General features: G+C 43.1%; 1 protein-coding gene across 4 annotated transcripts in view; it reads left to right on the top strand.

The window, feature by feature from the left end:
• LOC137384367 (transmembrane channel-like protein 6) overlaps positions 1-16436 on the top strand; it is a 112211-nt gene that overhangs the window by 66741 nt on the left and 29034 nt on the right. For all 4 annotated transcript variants that reach the window (XM_068058301.1, XM_068058302.1, XM_068058304.1 and 1 more), the window contains 5 exons: positions 6228-6321; positions 7113-7364; positions 10177-10352; positions 13832-13976; positions 14894-15049. In XM_068058301.1, the coding sequence (XP_067914402.1) occupies positions 6228-6321; positions 7113-7364; positions 10177-10352; positions 13832-13976; positions 14894-15049 (823 nt within the window). The remainder of the gene's footprint in view (positions 1-6227; positions 6322-7112; positions 7365-10176; positions 10353-13831; positions 13977-14893; positions 15050-16436) is intronic.

The raw sequence follows: 16436 nt of genomic DNA, 5'->3' as shown, positions 1-16436 counted from the left end.
AGGAAACTTCCTGCTGATTACCACCTACCACCACCCCCCCTCCCCCCCTTCAGCTGACGAATCAATACTCCACCATATTGAACACCACTTGGAGGAAGCACAGAGGGTAATAAGGTCGCAGAATGTACTCTGGGTGGGGGACTTCAATGGCTGGACAAATCCAACCCGGCCAATTACTGCCCCAGTCTATTCTCGATCATCAGTAAAGTGATGGAAGGTGTCGTTGACAGTGCCATCAAGCGGCACTTACTTAGCAATAACCTGCTCAGTGATGCTCAGTTTGGGTTCTGCCAGGGCCACTCAGCTCCTGACCTCATTACAGCCTTGGTTCAAACATGGACAAAAGAGCTGAGCTCAAGAGGTGAGGTGAGAGTGACTGCGCTTGACATCAAGGCAGCATTTGATCGAGTATAGCATCAAGGGGTCCGAGCAAAACTGGAGTCAGTGAGAATCAGGAGGAAAGCTATCTGCTGGTTAGAATCATACCGAGCGCAAAGGTTGTGGTTGCTGGAGGTCAATCATCTCCGCTCCAGGACCTTACTGCAGGGTAGTGTCCTAGGCCCAACCATCTTTAGCTGCTTCATCAATGACCTTCCTTCAATCATAAGGTCAGAAGTGGAGATGTTCGTTGATGATTGCACAATGTTCAGCACCATTCGCGACTGCTCAGATACTGAAGCAGTCCGAATAGAAATGCAGAAAGACCTGGACAATGTCGAAGCTTGGGCTGATAAGTGGCAAGTAACATTCACGCCACACAAGTGCCAGGCAATGACCATCTCCAACAAGAGAGAATCTAACCATCTCCCCATGACATTCAATGGCATTACAATCACTGAATCCCCCACTATCAACTTCCTGGGGGTTACCATTGACCAAAATCTGAACTGGAGTAGCCATATAAATACCATGGCTACAAGCGCAGGTCAGAGGCTAGGAATCCGGTGGTAACTCACCTCCTGACTCCCCAAAGCCTGCCACTGTCCACAAGGCACTCTCCACTTGCCTGGATGGGTGCAGCTCCAACAACTTAAGAAGCTTGATTGGCACCCCATCCACAAACATACACTCCCTCCACCACCAATGCACAGTGGCAGCAGTGTGTACCATCTGCAAGATGCACTACAGCAATGCACCAAGGCTCCTTAGACAGCACCTTCCAAACCCACGACCTCTACCACCTAGAAGGACAAGGGCAGCAGATGCATGGGAACACCACCACCTGCAAGTTCCCCTGCAAACACCATCCTGACTTGGAACTATATCGCTGTTCCTTCACTGTTGCTGGGTAAAAATCCTGAAACTCCCTTCCCAATAGCACTGTGGGTGTACCTACCCCACATGGACTGCAGTGGTTCAAGAAGGCAGCTCACCACCACCTTCTCATGGGCAATTAGGGATGGGCAACAAATGCTGGCCTGACCAGCAATGCCTACATCCCCATAAATGAATGATTAAAAAAAATGTCTGCCACTGCATTTCTGTTGACCTATCCCTTAACCTACTTTGCCAGTTCACTTTAGCTAGCTCTGCTTTCATGCCCTCATAATTGCCCTTATTTAAGTTTAAAATACTAGTCTTAGACCCACTCTTCTCTCCTCCAAATGGAATGAAAAATTCAATCATATTATGATCAGTGCTGCCTTCACTATGAGGTCATTAACTAATCCTATCTCATTGCACAATACTAGATCTTGTATAGCCTGCTTTCTGGGTGGATCCAGAATGTGCTGTTCTTGGAAACTATCCCAAAAACATTCTATGAACTCCTCATCTAGGCTAGCTTTGCCCATTTGATTGTTCCAGGTTATCTGTCTGGTACTGAGCCTTACAAACCAAGAAGGCCCCAGGTTTGATCTTTTGCTTGTACAACTGAATCTGGGCAGAGGTAGGGCAATCCTGTTGGACTTATGAACCTATACTAAGCAGAAGGAAATAATCAACCAGGTGGTAATTCTACTGAAAAGCACAGAGGTGAAATGAGGTTCTTGTTTGGCTGCAACACCCTCACCCAAAATACCAGTTTGATGTTCAAGGCTTCCTCCTACCTTTAGTTGCCCAAATATCAATTGGGATAATGTTAGAGTGCAGGGAAAGAAAGGGAAGGAACTTCTGATCTGTGTTCGGGAGAATTTCCTTGACCAGTATGTTCTCGATTCAACGAGGAATGAGGTATTGCTGGATCTGGAGTAGGGAATGCAGTGGGCCAAGTGTCTGTGCATAAGAATGATCATTGTATCATCAGGTTTAGATTAGTAATGGAGAAGTGCAAGGTACAATCTAAAGTAGAACTTCTAAATTGGAAGAGGGATAACTTAAATGGATGAGAGGGGATCTAGCAAGGGTAAAATGGAACCAAAGACTGAGAGACAAAACTGTAATGGAACAATGGGTGATCTTTAAAGAGATGTTTCAGGTACAAGCTTGGTACATTCCAACAAGGGCAAAAGGTAGGGAAACCAAAGCCAGGGCTTCTTGGATGACAAGGGAGATAGAGCAGATAATGAAACAAAAAGAGTTTATGATGCATGCCAGGTGAATTTCTCAGGCAAGAACCAGGCCAAATAGAGTAAGTTGAGGTGGATGTGAAGAGGAAAATAAGACTGGCAAAGAGAGAGTATGAGAATAGAATGGCAGTCAACATAAAAGGAAATCCATAAATCATCTACCAGTATGTAAATATTAAGTGGGTATGAAGAGGCAGGGTGCGTCCTATTCGGGACAAGGAGGGTGATATATGCTTAGATGCAGGACAAGGCTAGAATACTTAGAGTATTTTGAATAGTGTTTACTAAAGAAGAGGGTGCTGACAAAAATTGGTAAAAGCGGAGATGATAGAGGTAATGGATGGGGTACGTAAAGTGGCGGCAGATGCGGGAGCAGGTTGGGATGATCCCCCCCCCCCCCACCCCTCCTGTTCCATTTTATGCCCACCCACTTGCCACGTTCCCACTCTTTTGGGAGGGGGGGGGGCTTGTAAAATTATGACCACTGGTTTTTCAGGCACATAATAAAAGGCTCATAATGTGGAGGAGCAAAAACGTGCAAAGCAATTTTGCACTTTAAGTTGGGGAATTACCTTTTTATTTCCAAGCCTTATTTTTATTTTTGACTTAATGGGCTCTTTTTCCTAAATGAAGTTCAGGCACAAACCATGGCTTCATTTTGTTCTGACCTTGGAGGTGTGTGGGGGGGAGGTGATGACAAACAAAATGGCAGGGGGCATCGTTCTCTTTGCCCGGGCCCCCCTGCAATTTTTTCTGGGGTGGGTAAGGCTGAGGACAGCCTTCCTGCCCCAGACCAATTGAGGTCCTTAAGTGGCCAATTAAGGGCCTCTTCCCACCTCAATTTTGCTGAAGGCAAAGGGGCCCATTGCTGTGGGGCAATGCCACCGGGTAAAGCCTGGCAGCTGCTGGCGGGGTTGGGAGGGGGGGTCTCTCCTTTTGGGGGCAATCAGGGCTCCAGAAGGGCGACCCTGGCGGCACCCACTGCCTCCCCACCAAATGCTCCCATTCCATCGCCAAGGCCTGCCTGGATGGCCCTGGTGACCCCCACTCCACTGACCTGTCCCGGGGTCTTCTCTCTCCTCAGTACTGCAGGGCTTTTTTTTAATTTCCAAAATATACTTTATTCATAAAAATATGTTTAAAAAAAAAATACATTACCAAACAGTTTCAAACAGCACCAAGTCAAAAAATACAAACCGTGCAAAGGTGATCCGTTTCCTTCAATACAATCATGAGTTGCCTCACAACCCTTCCATTTCTTCCTGTAGTACCGACAGTGGCCACTGCTCCAAGTGGCATTGCTGGCCTTCCAATCGGCCAACAGCTCTGGAGACGGGAGTTCTTCCCTTAAAGGGATGGCGCCCCCGATGGCGAGCTGTTAATTCATTGCCCACTGTTAAATGGTTTTGGCAGTCTGATGGAGGGCAGAGGCGGTATCTTCCTGCTTTCTGGCCTTCTGCCAAGACCCACATCAACAGACTAAAATGTACCCGATAAACCTTTTGAAATCAAATTTCTACTTTAGGCTAACCCCATAACAAAAGTTATATAATTATGGTTGACTCAAGCTTGTTGGGAAGGTTCCAAGTATTTTGATGGATACCTTCGTAGTGTAGCGTGGTTTTCTCTTGTAGACCAGTTATCTGCTTCTTAGGCAATCTGTAAACATGCATGGGCAGGTAGCTATGAGGTAGCAAACAGTCAGGAAGAGACCAGGTGAGATGGTGCCGCCAGGAAACCAAGGGTAAGGTTGGAGCAGTTGCAGTGGAGCTGTGTCTCTTTCCACACTGATACCTGCCTAGATTTTAAAAGACCTTTTTAACCTAGAACCATAGTGACTTGTCAACAGTAGGTTCCTACAAACATAATCCACGATTGACTGACACGTCCCTTGTTTTCTCGGTGTCCCCGACCTACTTTGTACAGGCATTCAAATGACCTCCCGACGACCTGGACTCATTCTTGTTAAGCAAACACCTCCATCTTAAAATTCTCACTCCACCGCCGCCCTCCTACCACCCCCCCCCCCTCCCCCCACCCCACCATCTCTGTAATCTCCTCCAGTCCTCCAACACTCAGTTCTCTTTGCTCCTCCAGTTCTGACCTCTTGAGCATCCCCATTTTAATCACTCCGCCATTAGTGGCTGTGCCTTCAGCTCCCCCTAAGCTTTGGAATTCCCTCGTGAACCCTCTCCACCTCTCTTTTTCCATTAACATGCTCCGTAAAATCGACCTATTTGACCATGCGCGTGGTCATCTGTTCTACTATCTCGTTATGTGCCTCATTGTCACATTTTGTTTGATAGTGCTCCTGTGAAGTGTCTTCTGATTCTTTACTACGTTAAAGGCGCAACAAGTTGCTGTTGCTGTGGTGATCTAACATCTTGCTGTGTGATCTTTTGCAATGTGTCCTTTTAAGAATTCTTTTCCCATCAGGCATTCTGAAACTGACTTAGTATCGAGCTTTCATTTATCAGATGAATTTTCATCTCCATGCTAATAACCAATAAAAAAACTCAGCAGTCCTTTTGCCGCAGAATTAACCATCACAGGAAGGAGTTTCTCTGCTTAGCAAATAGAATACACACAGGCTTTTAAGAACTGAATTTTTAATACTTCACAGAATGGGAAAAAAAATCAATGCAGTAGTCTCTCTTATGTCTCTGCGGCAATCTTTGCTGAGACTTGAATTCAAACCTAGCTCAGCTAGATGAAATTAATGTTCAAGATGAAAGGATTCTATATAAAACCAGTTTCGAAAATGTTGATCCAGTCCATAATGTCTGTGGACCCAGAGCACAAAAAAGTGACCCAGATTGCCTCTGATAAGAATTCTTTCATTGGTTACATTTGTCACAGGCAAGATCATAGTGGGCACATGACTTTGTGCTTTAGATGTAATCAGGGAGGAATTTCTAGCTATTGGGAAGCCTATAATTATTACTGGCATGGGAAGTGGAGAAATTGACAGTGCACAGGGAGCGCGCAGACATTGGAACACACTTCAGGAACAAAGTAAAAGTAACTTTGTTCTGCAGCTGAGAGCCACTGGTGTAAACACTGGTGACAAAAGTGGATGGAGCATTCCACTTCTCTGCACCGATCTCCTGCCTTCCGGACAGCAGAGCCACCAAAGCCAGGCTGACCAGTTTACAAGAAAGTAAAATTGTACAAAAAATAAAACTATTGGAAGAAATTGTGAAGGTGAGCTCAACCTTTGGGTGTATAATATGCTCCTCATGAAGAATAGTATCACATGCAAATGCTGAGTCTCATCAGTGATGTCAAAGGGTGACTGGGGTCAGGTCGAGGCAATATTCCCTCTAAGCTACATGGCCGTGCAGCAACCTAGAGGTTCCTGCTCAGGCTGCGCACAAGTCGGCCCCTTTAAGTTTCTGCATGACCACACAAAACACTCGATGGGGCTGTGCATGTAAACAAATCGCCCTCCCGCTCCAAAAAAACAAATTAGTGGGTATGTTGGTTTTGAGTGTAACTTGAAACTTTCCTACATGGAGGAAGCGAGACCGAGGATTGTTCTTGATCAAGTGAGCCAGTTGCAGCAAACCGGGAACAAGTGACTTGGCTGTGCTTTCAGTGGTAGAAAGTAACCCAAAAAGAGGGTACATACGGGCCAAGAATGTTGTTTGTGAAGTGTGGAGGTTTTAGTTTCAATTTCTTTGAAGGGCTATATTCCTCCAATATTTCTGTTTTCCACAGGCGTATGACATCAAGCTGTAGAGATTGCAGTAATGGCCCCCTAGAAATGAATCATCTGTCTTGCTGGAGTCGTACAAAGTACAACATGATCATTGTAAGCAGCTGAAAATGTTTTCATTTAAAAATGGTCAAACCCAAGCGCATTGAATATTAGATATTTGTGCTTTTTAACATTTACTTCTATTTTTTTTTTTAAATAATTTCTACCATAATCAGTAGTGGATGTCATTTCCATCCAATTTTTTCTTGCCCCTTTACAAAAGCTGCAATTTGCACTCTAAAAATTCATGCAAATATTACAAATTAAAATGGCATCAGAGTGTGATCATATGCTGTAGAAAATATTACTTAAAGTTTTAAAGGTTTCCCCAAATGTAATTTCTTTATAAATATGTGTGGATTGGGGAGGCGGTGGCATAGTGTTAATGTCACTAGACTAGTAATCCAGAGCCCAGGCTAATGCTCTGGGGACATGGGTTTGAATCTCACCACGCCAGATGCTGAAATTTGAATTCAATTAATAAATCTGGAATATTTTTTTTAAAATAGCTAGTCTAATAGTGACCATGAAATATTGTCGATTGTTGTAAATGTCACTGATGTCCTTTTAAGGAAGGAAATCTGCCGTCCTTGACTGGCCTGGTAACCAGGAATGTGATTGACTCTTAAAATGCCCTCTGAAATGGCCTAATAGGCCACTAATGGGCAATAAATGCTGGCCTCGCCAGTGATACCCACATGCCACAAATGAATGCAAAAAATAAATTTGTTCCTGAGTGTCCTGCCAATATTATCATCAATTATCTTTATAAATCAACTAAGTATTTAAAAGGCTTATTCTCTTACTACAAACTGTTTAACTTCATTTTTGTGTTTCATTATTAGGCTGCCAGGCAATGCTGGTATGGATTTCTCTCCTTTCTGCATTCATTTCACCTGTGGCAGATTGCCCAGAAGCAGATCAGTGGTCGCTTTGGAATGGGTGTGCTTTCATACTTCATCTTCCTCAAGATGCTGCTGATATTCAATGTTTTCCTCCTTGTCATGACCCTTTTATTCATTGTAATTCCCCAAGCTGTTCATCCTCCTGAAATTGCAACAGGAAACTTCATTGGGCCAGAGCTCCTGACTGGCACTGTAAGTGAACTAAAAGAGGGGATCTTAACCATTTGTTTACCATGCCCCTATATTTAAAAAAAAAAAATGGATATAACAATGAATATTTTTTCTCTATGAAAATTAGTTGTACAATTGAGGATGTATTTTTATTTATCATTTTTGCACCTTGCATAAAGAAGAATTTATTAAGTCCAAAATTTACGTTCTGTGTCCATTTGCTGCCCAAGGTCTGCTCCACCCCATTAACAATTTGCTTAACAGAACATGAACTAGCAGTAACAAGTGCTGTGCTCTCTGCAAGCTTGTTTTGTGCATGCTCATTCAGACTGGGCTAAAATTCCAGGTCCACGTCCTCCATTTCGGAAATAGAACTTCCCTCTTATTTTGAAATCAAACTCCCAGGTGGTGGTGAGAACAGGTGTCTCAAATGAACCATAGCAGTATTGGCAGATGGCACTTTAGAGAATTGGAGAAATAACCAGGGCCCTTAGTGACTTTACACATCTGACCTCATCGCCATAAATCATTTAACAACAAAGGCAGTACCCCTCTTTGTTCCTTCCCACCCCTTCACAAATTGCTCGTGGTATCAGATTGAAGGACACCAGCGTCCAGACTTGGCCTGTCTGTCCGTCAGAGAAGCACATGGTCATGAATATAAAGCTCTGAGCCTGAGATACAAGGAAATCCTTGGTAACGCCTTTAGCTATTTTATTAACTCAGACTGAAGACATTGATGACCAGAATCACGCTGGATCCCAATTATTATGGCTTTGCTGCAGACCCAGAGACTGGCAAGTCTCTTTGTTTCCTCGACCTCTCCAAGACCTCTTGGGGGACACACTCTCCATTGACTCAGTTGGTAGTTGTGCAAACCACTGTGGTTCTGAACCTGCAGATTAGGAAGATTCGATCTCTGGCCTGTGCTGAGTTACCAGATCTGAGCTAAGGTGGCAGTTGCAAGTTGTGAGAAAGAAAAGGGGTGAAAGGAAGGCTCACACTTTGGCCCACTCAATGCCAGACTAATGCACTGATTTTTCCCTCACTCAACATAAGTCGGTGTTAAATGAGTAGGCTATGTCTATGAATGTAGAAGCAACCAAAAAAATTACCAGCATAAATCCAGTGATACATAAAGGAGCTCGCCCAATCACGTTGCATATGGTGCCCAACAGTAAGAACACCACACGTGAAGTCTTTGTATCTGAGACTATTCCAATTGTCTTAATATGTGGGGAGCAGGGGAAACATCTGATGGTGGGAAAAACCAATTCATGGGCCACCTAAAACTTTCTTGCAGACCCCTTGGGGACAGCGAGACCCCAGTTGAGAACCCCTGAGCTAAAAAAAAACCTAACATGAAACAGCATCCTTTAGAGTTGATATTTTTGTATTTGACACACCAGTTTTACCAAAGCATGTATTAAAAAATGAATACTACAAACAAAACTCCCTACTTTTTTTGATATTGAATTCTTCTTGAGGTGCTAAGATGGTGTGCTTTGATGTATGAACATACATTATGGTAGGAAAGTGGGAATAATCTTTGGTTTAAATTATGAGGTGGGTGGGTCAAGGGGAAGCCGAGTGTTTCCCTACCAGAGGGCACAGTCCTTCTAGTTCTTGCATAGTTCCTTCCAGCAGATCACAGATTGATATTTTTAGAAACTGGGAGTGGGTTGTCTGCCAGCTCTCTCCTCTGAGGCAATGGTGTGTGGTGTACAAAGACTAAGGAAAAGGGGAAAACCGTGTTAAACATAGACGGCTGTAAAATGACATTTAATCATAACTAAGTTTGTTAATGGGATTATTGTTTTCATTGTTAAACCTAAAATTAGACGCTATGATAAATAGCTCTTTTGCAACATGATTCAAACTGTAGTAAGTTGCTCCCAATATATTTGTGTTTTAATAAAAAGACAGTGAACACATTCAAAGTTGTCTATGGAACTGCGATTCATTAATGGATGAGTAAATGGGCAGACAGAATGAAAGAATACAAAGCTGCCTTAAATCCCTGCACTCGTTCTGTGCCTGGAACCAACATTTAAGAAAGCATCTTGCTTTGATCGGCCGTGTAGTACCATAGAAATGAATGTGAGGGATGGGGAAGCATTTAGGTGGATGCTAAATTCTCACCTAGGGTGGTCAGAGTATGAACGTTTTGCTGACTATTTGTCACAAAATCCGATTCTGTTGATAATTTGATACTCCCAGTTTGTAGTAGTTAGAGTGTAGATTTATGTCTGTAATTGCCCAATGAGTGCATTCCCGATCTTAGTTGACCTATGAGGGGAGGAGAAATTACTGAAGCAGACAAAATCCTTATATTGGGAGAAGAAAAAAAAGAGGTTGAGTGGACTGATTTCATTCTTGCATCCTCCTTGTGTGGGAACATATCATCTTGTTGCTTTCTTAAGAAATAAATGTGGTGCAGGTTAATTTAATGAGATCAAACGTGGAGACAAACTGTTTATAGTAAGTGATGATATGAGAACATAATCTTGATGGTCATTGATTTTATATCACAAGTGTAATATCAAGACACCACTGCTGATGATGAGAGAGCGAGCACAGTTACCCAGCCTGGGAACCGAGCACATTGCTACTTGAGCTGCTCAGCTTTTTAGCATTACAGGAGTTTGATGAAAAGAGTGGTTTTGGAGGAACAAAGCACAGGACTTTTAGTGTAGAAATATCCCTTTGAGAAGTTGCATACTGTTAAGGGGAAGTGTGTGTTCCTTGCTGCAAAAAAATAGCAAACTGCGTTAACACCCTCATTGTAGGCTGTTTAAATTGTGATTTAATTAACATTTATTTTCTTGTTTAGGGTTATTTCACTGACACGGTTCTATATTATGGATATTATACAAACAGCACTTGGAATATCTTGCAGAATATAGGATACAACAGTAGTGATCATAAAATACCGTATAATATGCCGATAGCGTATGTCTACACGCTTGGAAGTTCTTTCTTCATCTCCTGCATCATCCTAGTCCATTGGTAAAATAACTTTCTTTAATTAAATGTTACTCAAGTGCTAAAACTCTGTATAGTCCATCCAATGCAGAGAACTTTCTGTTTTTCACATTTCATGGGTGATGAATGTTGTGATAATTTGGGGTTGTTTTCTAATTTACATACATTTACATGGCGGGCGTCTTGAATTTGGACAAAAGCAAAATACTGCGGCTGTTAGAAATCTGAAATACAAACAGAAAATGCTGGAAATGCTCTGCAGGTCAGGCAGATCCATGGAAAGCAGAAGAGTTAGCAGATCGCTTTTTGCAAGGGTCGTGGGGTCAGGAGCTGGTATGGGCGCTATTTAAAAATTGTGGTCCCGGAGGTCGTCTCCTGAACCCAAAGCCTCCAGGACAATTTTTATCGTGAAGGCAGTGGGACGGGAACAGGGAATGTGCTTGTTTGCTATTAAGGGGCCATTAAGCTCCTTTAGTAATAGTAATCTGGCAATCCCGATCAGTCTGGTGCATGATAGTGCTCAGATGCCAGGCTCACAGGGGGCTAACTTTGTTGTTTGAAGAAGAAATGTTTTTGTCCTAGAGGAATCTTTGTGCCAGGCCCAGTGCAGGATTTTCTTTTATTGAGGAACTACTGTCTCACCTGTTCATCCTGCTGTCTCTCTGAGGAGCTGCCTGCTTTCCTCGGCAAGACGGTAGCAGGCCACATCATGGCTGCCGCTTGTCTTTGCCTTTGGTGCCAGGCAGGCAGCTCCCGCCTCTTTCAGACACTACTGGAATAGAATCACATGGGATATATGCACAAAAACAGGCCACTTGAGCCTCCTTTTGTCTTTCCTCATCTAAATATATTACCGTAATCCTCTATTCCGTTCTCGCTCATATGCCTGTCTAGCCTCCCCTTAAATGCATTTATACTATTCGCTTCATCCACACTCTTTCTCTGGTAGCGAGTTTTACGTTCTCATCACTCTTTGGGTGAAGAAGTTTCTTCTGAATTGCCTATTGGATTTCTTGGTGACTATCTCGGCATCAGTAGTTGGGTGCTGAGCTCCCCTCCTGCCCAATTAGAGTATTACCATTTGAAAATTGCATCGCTTTGGCAACTCAGCTGAGTCGTGGGGTCGGGACCCGGGAATCATCTGGGCATTGGGTTCCCCACCCTGTTTTGAAAATCCAGCCCAACATTTCAGGTCAATGACTTTTCTTCAGAACTGATATTGAACAGTAGGATTGTAGATCAAAGGAGCTCCTTATCATTGATGAGATAATGTGAAATGTGCAGGAAGGTACTTCTGCATGAGACCTTGTTCAAAATAGTTTCAGGCATGTGTTTCTGCAGCTTGTAGGATCATGGGGCTGTCATGATTAATGACTCTTGAGTTGCTTATTTGGCCTTTATTACCATTAATTACCTGTTCTAATGTTTGTATTTGTAAGCGTCAAATGCTGTGTTTTATATTCAATAACTGCGTTCTGCAGCAGTAGTCCGTCTGCCTGCTACTCTTACTGGTGTCGAAAGCATCTTAGTAACATTGTAGGGCAGTTTCTACACATCCATATCCACATTAGGAGTTTTGCAAATGTAGTTTCTCTAAAGTCACCAACATGAACTATTGCTGAGCCTGAAATCTTTTCCCGTGTGGTTGGGGAATGTCCTTGTTGGATCTCAGCCACTAAACCATCTAGTGTCCAAACAACCTGACTCCCTTTACCTCTAAAAGCCCCCCAGTTTGCATTTAGGCTGATGTCAGAGGTGGAGGTTTAAGTTTTGCTTTGCACACCAATGGTACAAGCACTGCTGGTTATGTTCACAATTTATCATTGGTTTTTGAGTTGCTGTGAGCAATAAATTGTGTTTATAAAGGCACTATAAGTCTTCAGGTCCATTCTTTCTATGTTTACAGTTAACATTTGGGCCAGCACTTTGAATTGAGTGTACTTCTGCATTCATGAACCAGGATTGTTCACTCCATTTGGCTTATTTTCCCAGAATAAACGGCAATATCAAGTGCCAATTAGATTTCATCGTCATCAAATTGTTCTTTACATTTTTTGTTAGCATAGCAATCATCATCTCGCCTCTCAATCTCCGCCCAACCAGGCACTAATACTGCTGTGTTTTCTTAAGAATAAGTGATATACTGACAACTTAGTGTGTATTTTCTTCTGCTGTTTGAAACCCTCGCCACCATATATGGCAGGTCTAGCCAAACATGTGGTCATGCTTCACCTTTACGTAGATATGGTAATTGGTGCAAATGTGAGCAGCTAATGTTTTTGTTCATCAGCTACCTTGGTAATATTGTGAGGATGAGTGTAGCTGAGGGAGAGTCCAGAATGATTTCTCTTGCTGAAAAACATGTCAGTAAGAACAATGGGATTAGGAGTGATTTAAACCGGCTTTAATTTTTTTTTCTGTATCGGTGTCAGTTCTTGCAGCAATATCCTAAATGAGTAGAAAACAGGGCAGCATTTTCTTATCCTTGGCAGCGATCCCACCTGTGAGGTTAGCGGCCGCGCCACCATGATTATGCGGCAGGCAATCATTTAGCATCATGATGGCGGCTGTTTTCCCCCCCCCCCCCCCCCAAATCATGTGGCAGGGGTGACATTGGCTACACCGTTAATGGCGTCTCCTGATGTTGAATTGCAGAGTTCCCTCCTTTGCCCCCTTAACCCACGCCCCACCCAGCAGTGTCCACTTGCACAGGTCCCTCCTTCCCCCCCACAACCATATCCACTTATAGAGTTCCTTCCTTCCCTCACATCTGCAAATTGAGCCTAGCGGCAATGTCCCAATGTGGGAAAAGAATTCCACAAGATAACAAGGGATAACTTACGTAACCTTTCCAGGCACCGATGACTGACTGTCTCCTCAGTGGTGTCAGCTTTTCAAAGACAGGAAAGTAAAGGCACGTGAGTGTCGCACATCATGCATACGTTTGCGAACGCCTGGTAGGATTGCGGCGAATTAGATACAAATTCATGCAAAATAGTATGCAACAAATTTTAATTCATGTCGCGGCAGAAATGCCACCACAGAACCTTGCCACCTCCGAGAAAATTACAGTGTCGGGCTCTGGGGTGGACGACTCCGCACCTCCCTCTCCCCCACCCCTGCCACCAAAATACCCGCCTTCTAACGGAGCATAAAATCCAGCCCTGTGTGTGGGAGCGGAGGGATGAAAAGTCTAAAACGTCCTCTCCGACTGAATCACAAAAATCGCAAATCCAGTTTCAAGATGGCTATAAACATGTGCTTTAGATTTGACAGATTTTTTTAAAGGGCAATTTGAGGGTTTTTGAAGGGTTGAGATATGTACCTCACATGATGTGATCATGGGTTCCAACAAATGATTGTGAGTTTTGACTAGTTTATGACTTTAAATAGATCAGTTTAAGGTTCACTTTGTAAGAAAAATTGGAGCTTATTTTGCATAGTACAGAAATGGTTTTACAGCTTGTGGCAGCTTTAAATAACTTTTGAATTTAACCTTTTAGCTTGTCCAAAGCTTTTGGAGAGAGTTACAGAGTGGGCAGTAACTACGGTCATCTGGTAGTGAAAGTGTTCTGCTCATGGGATTTTAAACTGACACAGAAACATTCAGTTGAGTTAAAGTACGAGAACATCAGCACCCAGTTCAAGGTGAGTTTGTGTCTTGGTGTTAACTATCATAGTGTGCGATTGAACACAAGAACGAGGAACAGGAGTAAGCCATTCGGCCCCTCAAGCCTGCTCAGCTATTCGTTACCACCTTGGCTGATCTGATTGTGGCCTCAACTCCACTTTCCTGTCTGTTTTTCACCACCCGCCCCCCAGCAATAACCAGATGCTGCTGATAGAATGAGGTTCCATAAAATATAAGGATGATGCTCACATGAGTCAGTCTGGTAGTTTGGAGTGCTTGTTTCTCAACCAGAAAGTCACATGTTTAAGCCTTGCAGCTGCCTGTTCCTCTGGATTATGTACTTTTATTGTGTTAAACAGAGAAGGATGTTAATTGTCTCCAGTACAGACTACGCACGATGCAAGATGACCGAGAGGATTGGAGGAGAATGAGCTATCTGGTACCAGTGCCTGTGACACAATAATCACATGGGACCTCTTTTGTCTCGACTTATGTAGCTACTTTTCCAAACTCCCCTTTGGTTCCATTAATTTTCCATTCATTTTTAATGGGCATTGCAATTAAAATATCTGGTAAGCTGCCATGGTAGCCACTCAAGATCGTGATTTAATTTGTTGTAAAATGATTTTTTTAAATGCTCAGGAAATCTGTATCCTGTTAACAGAAATACACTCTTCGCTCATGCACAACCATCTGCCACTACCCTACTCCCTGTTGTCTTTTCACAATTTATATTGTTTGAGCTTAGAAACAACAGGCAACCAAATAGGGGGTCACAACCTCGCACTGTGTAGGAAATAATCACCCGGCAGTGATTTTTTCCCAGAATTGGCCAGAGGGCGAGCTGTAGTTTGAGAGGTTTAGTTAAAGAATGCCATAAGTGTACATTATATTCTCATTACAATGTCACTAATCTTTTTTATTTCTCAATTAGGAACTTCTTACTGAGCGTAATTTCCGTGCTCCTCGCTTGAGCATTCATCAGTGGCTTGCTAATCTGTCAGTTCACATTCTGGGCTGGTTGCTGTCCTTGGGGAGTGCTGTTGGATGTGCCGTTGGAGTTTACTATTATTCAGAAAGCATGCTGGAGGTGGGTCTCATGTTCACATAGAATCATAGAGAGATACAGCACTGAAACAGGCCCTATGGCCCACCGAGTCTATGCCAACCAACAGCCATCTATTTATACTAATCGTACATTAACCCCATATTCCCTACCACATCCCCACCTTCCCTCAATTATCCTACCACCTACCTACACTAGGGGCAATTTACAATGGCCAATTTACCTAGCAAATGATGTGATTCTATCCATCAACGGCTAGTTATTTATGAATATACAATCGTGATTATTAAAAATTGAGTCGGGGTAAACTAATTTATCTGCTTATTGGGGAAATGTTCTGATCATTTTTAAGCTTCTGGAGGGTATTGGTGTTTATATTAGCTTCATAATCAGGAAGTCTAGCAGTGCAAAAGTTAAGCTCATACACTAGGAATTGTTTGATTGCTGATGCTAACTCCAATCACTTAGACACAGTTCTTGGAAGTTTCATGTCTTTCTAAACTGTGTCAACCCTTGAAGTGGGATTTTGTACTGTGGCAAGTTCTCATTGTGGTAGTGAGGGAGGGGAGAGAAAACAGATCTAACTCAGATCTAGCTTGGACCAATGTTAGAAACAGTCATTGAGAAATACATGGCTCGTTCTTTTGGAGAAAGCTGGCTGGAAGCCAGTACCTACTAAAAAGAAATGTTTATAAATGGAAGTGGAAAAAATGCAAAAGATTTTTGTCTGAGTTCCAAAATGGAGGGGATCCAATTTTTTTCTTAAAAAAGGACGTAGATTTTTTGAATGCAAATAAATATGAACCCTTAGAAAAGGTGGAAGAATTTTTATTTTTCATCCATGTTCTCCCCTAATCCTGTTCTGAAGCCTTTGACATCTTGCTTTTGGTGCACAAGGCACCTCGCACAAATGCCCAATTTTCTTCATATGTAACCCTCACAGGGAGTGTCAGTGGGTTATTGAAGTATGGGAACACCACTGACAAGCCCGATCTTCTTCTCCCAGTGTCTACCACAGATGATTCCACAGGATCACCACCCTCTGCGTGAAGAAATTTCTCCTCATTTCGGTTCATAATGGCATACCCCGTATCCTGAGACTGTGACCCCTGTTTCTGGACGCCCCAGTCATCGGGAACATCCTCCCTGCATCTAACCTGTCTAGCCCTGTTAGAATTTTATAGGTTTCTGTGAGATCCCCTCTCATTCTTCTAAACTCTAGTGAATATAGGCCTGGTTGACCCAATCTCTCCTCATACGTCAATCCTGCCATCCCAGGAATCAGCCTAGTAAATCATCTTTGCACTCCCTCCATGGCAAGAACATCTTTCCTCAGATAGGGAGACCAAAACTGCACACAATACTCCAGATGTGGTCTCACCAAGGCCCTGGATAACTGCAGTAAGACATT

This window comes from Heterodontus francisci, chromosome 26 (assembly GCF_036365525.1).
Source record: "Heterodontus francisci isolate sHetFra1 chromosome 26, sHetFra1.hap1, whole genome shotgun sequence".
NCBI lineage: Eukaryota > Metazoa > Chordata > Chondrichthyes > Heterodontiformes > Heterodontidae > Heterodontus > Heterodontus francisci.
The sequence above is the reverse complement of the archived record's forward strand: the minus strand, read 5'-3'. Positions and strand labels throughout refer to the sequence as shown.